Source organism: Pipra filicauda, unplaced genomic scaffold, assembly GCF_003945595.2.
Source record: "Pipra filicauda isolate LSUMZ 115617 unplaced genomic scaffold, ASM394559v2 scaffold85_size2586006_pilon, whole genome shotgun sequence".
In the NCBI taxonomy this organism is placed as follows: Eukaryota; Metazoa; Chordata; class Aves; order Passeriformes; family Pipridae; genus Pipra; species Pipra filicauda.
The window spans coordinates 625,422-635,094 of NW_024105042.1; the positions used below are offsets into that span (position 1 = coordinate 625,422).

At 47.6% G+C, this 9,673-nt stretch overlaps 1 protein-coding gene across 1 annotated transcript in view; it reads right to left on the reverse strand.

Moving 5' to 3' along the window:
• The window catches only part of SORCS3 (sortilin related VPS10 domain containing receptor 3), a 288,897-nt gene extending 280,989 nt beyond the window's left edge, over positions 1-7,908 (reverse strand). Inside the window, exon 1 of the mRNA XM_027738740.2 lies at positions 7,174-7,908. Coding sequence (XP_027594541.1) covers positions 7,174-7,755 — 582 coding nt within the window. The 5' untranslated portion in view covers positions 7,756-7,908. The remainder of the gene's footprint in view (positions 1-7,173) is intronic.
• Positions 7,909-9,673: the final 1,765 nt, after the last annotated feature.

Sequence of the window (9,673 nt, forward strand, 5' to 3'; positions counted from 1 at the left end):
CGAGCGGGTTTCCATATCAGTATTTCAGCAGCCTCTGCCTTCCCAGCACGCAGTCCCAGGCTCCCGGTTCCCTCGCCCTCCGCAGCATTCCCTCCCTTTCGCAGATGCCCACGCTCCCTCTAGCGCCCGGCTCCACTTCCCTCACACCGGCAACCCGCACCCTTCCCACAGTCTGTGCCCTAGGGATCTACATCGCACTGGAGCTAATTAAAACTGATGCTATTTGGGGCACGCAGGCCCTGTAGTGCTCTGTAGAACATTTTGCCTGGCTAGCGATTGTGTTCGCATGTCGGAATACGAAGGGAAAAAACACCGTGACATCTTCAGTGTCAGGGCTCTGCCATTCCTTCCATTCCTTTCATTGGGAGAGCAATCAGTACTCCTTCAGCACTGAAGATGAGGAACAAAAGAGAGGTTCGGTCATTCAGCATGAATCATTTCTGATTTTTATTGCATGTTGGGACTCTGCTGGTGATGGGGCTGGAAATTGACCCTAAAATTTCCATAGCAGATTATTTATCAAATATGTTTCATTCCCCATGCTCTGCAAACACTCAGTAAACTTTTTTCAGTTCCCTCAGTCTCACAACACCCTATAAAGGCGGGAAAGGAAATACTTCCATGCTTCTCTTTTTGCATGGAGGAGATACTAACAACAATGCTGCAGTTCTCCCTGGACATTAAAAGGAAGTTAGGGTTGGGGGATTTGTTTACCTTGGATTACTGCAGGGAGTGTAAGGCAAGCCAAGAAACTTGAATGCAAATGTGTGACTGCAGCAAAGCAGATCCCAGTCAAAGCAGATCCCAACTTGACCAGATCCCAGAGAAATCCAAGCCTTAACTCCACAAGTTCCTTGCAATTGTCCTCAAACCAGCCCCAACCATGAACTCAGGCTTGGCCTTCAATTCTGAAATGAACCTGGATTTATAAGAGAGTACTAACTCAAGTAAGTATGTACTGCTCTTCTCCATTCTACCTACAGACATCCAGGGAGCTTAAGGAGTAGATGCTACGGTATGACTTAAATAAATTCTTAGCTGTTTACAAGACTAGTTTCCAGTATCCCTTAGTACATTTAACATTAAAGATCTTGGCCCTTAACCAGTGCTTTGTTCATGAGGCAACACTGCTTTCCTGTGTTTTTCTAAATTTTACTTACAAATACAGCTATAAATTTGGAAACTCTCAGGAAGTTTCATCTTCATACAGCCTTCCCTTTAAGAAAACATTTGTTTCATCTCACCTCCCTTTGGAGAAAAATCTCTTCTGCCTAACATCAATTATCTGCTCAAACCCATTTTCAAAATACTTCATCATCTAATTGGATGAAAGTTTTCCATTAAAAAAAATAATTAAAGAATCATGTAGCCGTTTCTGTTTGCATTTAAACCACTGTGAAAGCTTAGCCACAAGTCCTAGGCCTATCCCTGATCGTGAAAAAGTCCGAGTACAAAGGTCTGAAGAGAAACTGCTGACAGGCACTTAGGACAGGAGCAGTTCTGTTACTGAATTTAGAACTACAAGAACATCAACAGCTTGATGTGCCCGGCAGGGTAATGGCCTAGGGAATTTGCCACCTTCATGGGATCCACAAGCAATATTCAGGCCTGTCCACTGGACATCAAACTGACTTTGCAATGAAACCAGTCTGGAGAGAAATAACACAAAAAATATTTTGCAGACACCTTCTTCCTGCTCTACTGACTCAACAGAACCACAAAAGCAGTTGCCATGATGGAGTTTATTTTTTAATTTCAATTTTCTATTTGAATATTAATTAAAAATGGATTGGCAACATTCTGGAGAAGGACTTTAGTGGCAAAGTTCATTACTACCAGTAGAGGAAAAGTGGAAATGCATTAAGACCTTTTGTCAGAGCTGGCCTACCTTCAGTGGCAGTGAGACTGCAACCTGGTCAAAAGCTGCTTTTGAGAAAGAAAGTCTAGAACAGCAATTCAAATATCTACCAAATGCAGTGCATTTAATATGATTGCTCTTTCACCATTTTGCACTCTAGGAGTAAACATTTTAGACTGAAATCCAACTGGGCTTTTGGAAAAGTTACCCATGGCTAACAACTAAATGCAGCATTGCCTGACTAAAGATTCCCCTTCCTCCCTTCCAAGCATAGCAGTCTATTTGGAATTGCAAATATTGTCCATCTCGTTCTGCCCATCACACACTGCATTGCTAGCCATCTTAATGAAAAACTACCTGGCACACAGTGAGCCCATCAGCCTCCCTAGCTTGTAATTCGCCATGGGAGTGAGTAATGTCTCAGCATCAAACCACCAGTACATTAGCAGATCACACCAGAACACTGCCAACACCATTCAGAGGAATCATTCCCGGAAGATACAGGCTTCACTGCAAGAACTTGTACAACCTGCTTGTCACTGTCAGCCCTCAGAGCTTGCACAGGGGAAAGAAACAGGATCAGGGGCAGCAGGAGGAAAAGAAAACCCATTCAGAGGAGGGTTGTTCCAATCAGGTCATCTTTACATGAGTCTTGAAAATCTCTAAAGACTTTCTGGTGCCTTGCTGTACCATTTTTATTGAGAAGAAACTCTTTCTAATATTCAGGCTGACATATGTTTTGGCTGTTACGACATGTTAATTCCTCTTCAACCAATAAGATAAGCTGCATCTTCTTTCTAACTCTACTTCAGATGACTACAGGCTACTGCAGTACTATCAGTCCCCTCCTTACCATCTTGTCCTAAAGACATCTCATATTCCTAGTCTTGGAGTGAATCTTAAAACCATATTAACTATAGGGATGACAGTCACAGGTCCTCTGGACAAAACAGTGCAGCATGGCTGTCAAGATAAAACAAGGTTCCAGTCCAGTGTCCCACTAGCTCTTATCCTGCCTTCCCCAATTTTTAGAGTCTGGATCATACTGTAAACATCTATGCAATTGCATGGTGTACACAAGTAGCAGCTACATCATTTAAGCACACCAGACTTCTCTGGGTTTATCTTCTGCACTGCTGTACTGCAGTGAGATAAAAAATGCACTGTACATTTTTCCTATAGTATATAGAAAAAGTCCAATGCCTAGGATCGTATAGGAACTTGGCCTGGCTGCAGCAACCTGCAATACACACATGCTTTAAACAAATGCCCTCTTGTGCTCTTACTGGGGCATTATAGTGTATTTCTCATCTTTATGGCAGAATTTTGCCTCTAGTTACTAGAAAGGTAAAGGCACATACACATGGGTTGCCTAAATCACATAATGACTATTAGCTGCTACCTCTTCTTAGATAGTGGATTGAAAATATCTTCTAGAGAAAGCTAGAAATGTGCATATTTGCTTCTTATATTGAAAAAAAATCACCCACAACACCACAGAATTTGCGGTAGTTCCATCATGGAAAAAGCATAGACAGAATTAAGTACTTCCAATAAACAGCTACATTAATCAGAGGGACAACTCTGAAACCTAATGACAACAGTTCCCATTTACCATTCCACTAGTGATCATATCAGGAAAGCAATCCTAGTGAGTGTGATTTATTCACTGTCGTTTGTTGAAATCCCTTGAAAAACTTACTGTCAAGAAACAAGATAGTGAGAGTTAAAACTGTAAGAGCATTAAAGGTGCTGCTACCCTTTTTTTTTTTTTTTTAGGTACTTATCCTAGAAATCAGGGAGAGAGGACAGGAGAAAAGATACTCTGAGGAATCAAATCATCATCACAGGAAGGTTGGAGAGTATCTGGTGAGCAGAACAAGTAAAAATATCGTGCAATAACATAAATACCCAGAGAGGGAAAACAAGTGTAGAGGATACAACGCTCACCGAATGGCACATTTGTACACAGCGTATGTGTTCAGAGAGGAATGGCTTTGAAAAAAGAATGACCTGCAGATCTTCTGGGAATAATAGTAGTTTTCACTAAAAATTCTCCTTCCTTCAGAAAGGCCTTGGCAAGAAAAGAATTTATCTGACCTCTACAAGGTTCCCCAAGAGCTTCAGTGACCTTGTTCAATAAATGCTTCTATTAGGGCAGATTGATACTTGAAGCCCAAACAGAAGTCTCCTTTTTCTCATATCAGACCCACTGAATTAAGCCAAATTCCCTTCACCAGAACACAGAGAACACAAACCTCATTTCTACACAGAATAGTATTTTTGCATTTTCCTAACAATTTTTACTTAAAGATCCTCAGGTATTGTACAAAGCAGAAATAAATTCTGCTCCACACCACCACTTTGTGGTAGCTAAGTAGTACTATCCTCATTTAACATGGAAGAGGAGATCCAGAGAGGTTAATTGTCTTTCCTAAGGTCACGGAAAAAGCCTCTGGGCAGGACAAAGCAGCGAACCCCAATTCCCTGATCTCACCAGCCTTCTGTCTCTATCATAATCCTAATCTCGCTATCTACAAATGGAGAAAACAAAAGTTTGTTGCCTGGAAGGGATTATTTTTTAATAAGTTAAACTGAGATTTGAGGGACGTGCAAGGAAAGTGGGGTAAGAGATGGAGGCAGAGTTGCTCTTAAAATAAAAATAAAAAAAAAAAAAACGCAAGAGATTTTTACATTCTAGGTAACAGGACATCCAGGAGCTACAAAGATGTCCGTTTTGTGGAGTGTCTGTAGATCTATACTTCCCAGTAAAACCCCAGTTTTTTACTACTATGCCCTCATCATTGCAAATCCATTCAGTGTTTAGGAACATCCCACCACTAATGTCTGACTTGAAATACTCTGTTTCTTTGCATGAAATTTGATTGATCATGTTTTTAGTAAAACATAAGTGACAAAAGCTTAGGTTTTGAAGTCTGTTCAAGTAACAGGGAATTGGTAAAGCAAGCCGTATGCCTCTTTATGGCTTTGGTAGCCTGAATACACTGGCATACAGACACATCATAACTGCTCTCCTAGGTCAGCTGGCATAATCAAGACACGAGTTAGTATCTTTTACCCTTCTCAATACACCTTTCTGCTGCTTTGTATCTCTTGTGACCTAAGAAAATACATGCTTTGTGTTGAGGGACTGGTAACCAACGTGGCTGGCAAAAGGAGCCACACTGTTTGCCCGGGTGATCTTGCGCAAATTGCTTGATGTTCCTGTGCCACAGACACCCCAACAGCAGAATTAGGTTAAAAACTGAACTGCAGCAGAAAAACAGGCATTGGATTCAGCCTTATCTGTTAATAAATGAAAGGACCCAGGTTCAAGCATTTAACTTTCCCTCTACACTGCTTTAAAAAAAAAATCCAATTAGTCTCTAAATGCAGTATGTTCTCTCCAAAAGACAGAAGAGAAAGTCTCAGAATGCTAAACCTTATATTAGAAAAAACACAAAACAATAACACTGGTATTTATTAACATGTCTGCTTCTCCTTCCTACAAATACCACATTGTCAATAAACACCCATCTCTTTGCTTTTGCTTGTGCTTTTGAGTTGGAAGCTTTCAATGCACGGTATCCCGAGGTGCAAAGTCCTAATGGAAAGTCATGAACAATGGAAACATTTTCCTTCATTACCCTTCTCAGTCACCTGAAGTTAAAGAATAAGGAAACTAGTTATTTAAATGGCATATTTCTGTAAAAAAAAAAAGGAAGGAGGGAGAATTTTGTGAAAATTACTTTCTGACCTGCATTTTAGAAATAATAATCTTTCTTTCCCCTGCAAATACTTACAGAATGAGTTTTCTCTGCTACTTCAAGCAGAAATTCTCAAAACTACTGGAAATTCATGCTGGGAAGGCATGGGGGAGGCATTTTATCTTCTATTGCTCAACACCCCTCGATTCAGCACCAAAATGAAACAAAAGAGAGGGCATATAGGTTGTTTTCTTCATTACATGCCATGTTACATTAAAAATAAATAATCCTAGAGACAAGTGTACTGCTGAAATATACCATGCAGCTGTTTTCTCTTGAATGTTTGCTTTCATCTTTAATGAGAGTGGAATTCATGTCTGGCAAACACAATTGCCTTTAAAAATTGGTTAAATCAAAGTAACATCTACATTGCTGTCAGAATTATTGCCTAAGTAATAATAAATAGAGAAAAAAACCTTCCAGTCAAAAAAATAAAGAGGTGGTAGAATCGAACATTAGAACCTATAGCTGATGCACAGATAGGGAGACAGATAGATAAGGAGGTAGACAATTTGCTTTTTCATGACTAGCAAGTTTCATGAAGTATGTATCCGAAAACCCAGCCAATCTCTTTTATGCTGTTAATTGCTTTATACCCATTTCCAATAGTGGCAAAGCAATAAAAGAGGCATTTTCAAGGCAGTGACAAGCTATAATAATCAGAATAATAGGAATATTGTCACCAGACATAAAGGTTTCTCAGAGTCCTTTAAATTATGTACGTTCCCAGACTACATCAGAGTGGAAATGGTATTTCTGATACCAAGTCAAAAGAAACTTGAAGTTTTGTCCACAGCCATCTGCCGGGCGTTGCAAAGACAGTGTGAGGGAGGGCCCTGTACTATCATGGCACAATAGCGTGTGGGTTTTTGGGACATGCCCCTTACACACACATACAATCCCACAGGCTTTCAGGGACACCCCAGTGACTCATTATTATTCACTTGAGGAAAAAGGCGTGATATGCCACGGATTTTTTGTAAACTTTTTGCTGTGCTTGCACTACCTGCCTCTTCTCAAAGCCCTTGACGTGGTGTGGGGCTTTCCACCCCTCAATGAATTAATGGGATCTCTCGTCTCCAGCACGCACAGCGGGGTGCTTTTCCACCACATCTGTAGTCAGTCATCCCAGGCACAGAGGCAGAGAAGCGTGCCGAGGTGTATATTACATATAGGGAGACAGAGAAAGGGTGCCCAGCGGTGCAGCACTCGGGACAGGCTGGAGCGGGGCGCCGCGGATCCTCCCTACGTAGAGGAGAGGGATGGGGCGCTCCCGCCCCGCTAGTCGGGAATCGCAGTTCTGCCTGCGGGGGCGGGGGCGGAACGGTGTTCCCATTCGCCTTCGCCTTTCCCCAGGAAAACTTTTCTCTTTTCCTGGGGCCGCCGCCCCGTGTCCCACTCCCGCTGGCCATAAGGGCGCCGTGGCCGCCCAGCGCCCCTCTACGCACCGCACCCCTGGCTCCAGAGGTGGGTTCGGCACCGTCCCGCCCGTCTGCCGGCTCCCTCCCCGCCAAGCCCCACTGGGTCGGGTCTGTCTGTGGTACTCACGCTGCTGTTGTGCCCGGACCAGTGCACCATGGCTTGGTTGTGCGCCGCATCCCCGGTGAGCGCGAAGGTGGTGCTGCTCAGCCTCGGCTCCTCGGCCCCTCGCAGCCGCGCCGCTCTCGCATCCTCCGGGGGCCCGCGGGGCTGAGCGCGGCCGCCGCGCTGCCCCTCGGCCGCGGGCACCCCCCGGCGCCCCTCGCTGCTCCGGCGGGGCCGCGGCGCCGCCGGGCCCCGGCCCCCGGGCGCGCCGCCTCCCGCCCCCGCCGCGCCGAGCGCCGCTCCCCGCGGCCCCGCACGGCCCCCCGGCTCCGCGCCCGGCACCGGCACCGGCTCCGCGGCCGCCGCCGCCCCGGCCGAGCCCCGCGCTCCGCCGCCCGGCCAGCTCCGTAATCCCCGCGGCGGCGGTGGAGGCTGTCGCTGCTCCTGCCTAAGGCGAGACAAGGAGGTCGGCCAGGAGGGCGATGGAGATGAGCAGGATCTGCAAGTTATTTCGGCGCCGGTGCAACACCAAGAGAGGAGTAAAAACCATGTCCAGGCGAGAAAAATGGTGTGGCAGGTCGGGAAGCAGTTGGTCCCCTTCTCCATGCCTTTGCGGAGCGAGTCGGGGGGCTTGCAGAGGGAGGGGGGGCGAGAAGCTGCGTTTAGGGCGCTTTTTTTTTTTCTTAGGAAGAAAGGGGACGGATGCTAATTATAATATTTATTATTTGTAAAAGGCTCCTCTTTCTCTCGCTCTTCTTCTTTCTCTTCTTCTTCCCCTTTCTCTTCCCCTTTTCTCAGCCTCTGAGACGATGACCAGGAAAAAAAAAAAAAAAAAAAAAAAGGAAAGAAGGAAAAATAGGAAAAAAAACTCTCCCCGGTAGTTGGATTCTGTTCCTTACTGTTGCTAGATTTTTTTTTTTTTCAAAAGTGCTTTTCAGTGAAACTGTTCACGTTCAAGGATTTGATCAAGTGAGAGGGTACCACCACACGGGGGGAGGAGCCCCGAGCCTTGCCAAGCCGCCGCCGCCGCTGAAATACACCGCCGAGTCACCCGCCGCGCCACGCCGCCGGGGGCCGGGAGCGGGGCCGGGGGCGGGAGCGGGACATCGCGCCGCACCGAATCAGCTGGAGCATCACCCAGCCTTTTCTCCTGATTTGGTATGTGTGCTCCTGCCCGAGACAAAGCAGCCGTCATTCCCCGTTTCTGCTGATGTATGTGTACATACACTCGTGTTTACAGCAGTGTAGGTACTCCTCTCCCTGTGTGTGTGCGTGCATGTGTACGCGCAAAGGCTGGATGTGGGTAAGGGGCATAAGGGAGCGCAGCTGGGATGAGTGGCTCTTTGGTGCCTCCCCTGTGTAACGGCGTGCCCGCGGACTCGGCTATCCAGCAGCACCCCTCCAGAGGCGGCTCCGTGCTTGTGGATGCGCCCGTCCCAAGTGGAGATTCCCGACCGTGGGAACTCGCGCGTGTGCGTGGGAATCCCAGCAACCCTGCCACCGTCCTGGAAGGGAGACTAGCAGGATTTTTTTTTTTGGGGGGGGGGGCAATAACGAAGAAAGGGCAGTATCTGCAGGCAGCTCACTGCAGCAGCATCTCGGGACTGTGGCGGGAGAAGGAGCGAGGGAGATGTATTTCTTTAAGTCATGGCAGTGCAGCGCTCCCGCTCCCATCGCACGTCTGCATTTCCTCTGGCCAGAACACCTGTTTTCTGCTGGCAGAGCGCAAGAAGCCTTTGCAGCGTCAGCCCCCAGACAAGGTGTGAGTAATGGCAGGGTGCGAAGGGGAGAGGGAGGCTGTCGCCTCCTGCGGCTGCGGGGCCTCCCCCGTCCCCCGGGGGTCACCCTTGTCCTCGCCATCCGTGCCAGTGCCACGTCCCTCCGGACCGATTCACTGCAGCAACACGTCGGCACTTTCTCTTCGAATCAAACCCATGGTCGACCTTCCCCCCTTTGAAAAGTGTCGATAATTAGCGATTTTTTTAATCCTCCTACCCTCCCACTTCCCACATCAGCCATTCTTTGCCGTCCAAGAGACGGATCAACCAACTACACGGCTCTCCCCGCGGTCTCCCCCTCCCCACCGCCAGACCCGGAGCGGGGGCGGCTCAACAGTTTCTCCCGCCTATCGCGGGTCTCCCAGCCCGTCAGGGAGCGGAGAGAGCGGGGGACAGAGGCAGGACCGGAGGTAGCATTGCCCGCACTGGGTAGCGGGGGGGTTTCTGGCCAGCTGGTGTCCGGCGCTTGGTCACCGCCCGCTGCAGAGCGCCCGACTCGGGATGGGGGGGTCCGTGCAGCCCGGCTGCCGCTGGGAGAGCGAGGAGAGAGCTGGGGTAGGGAAGAGGGGCTGCACCCACCGCTGTCTGTTGCAAACGGGGGGAGCTGTCGCTAAATGGCTGTCCTGCAGGAACGGGAAGAGGGGCTGGAGTGTCAGAGCTGACAGCTTCGGGAAGGCGGCGGAGGACTGAGCGAGCCTGTGTGCGGGGAGACCCCTACCCACAGGAACGATCCCTCCTTTAGCCAC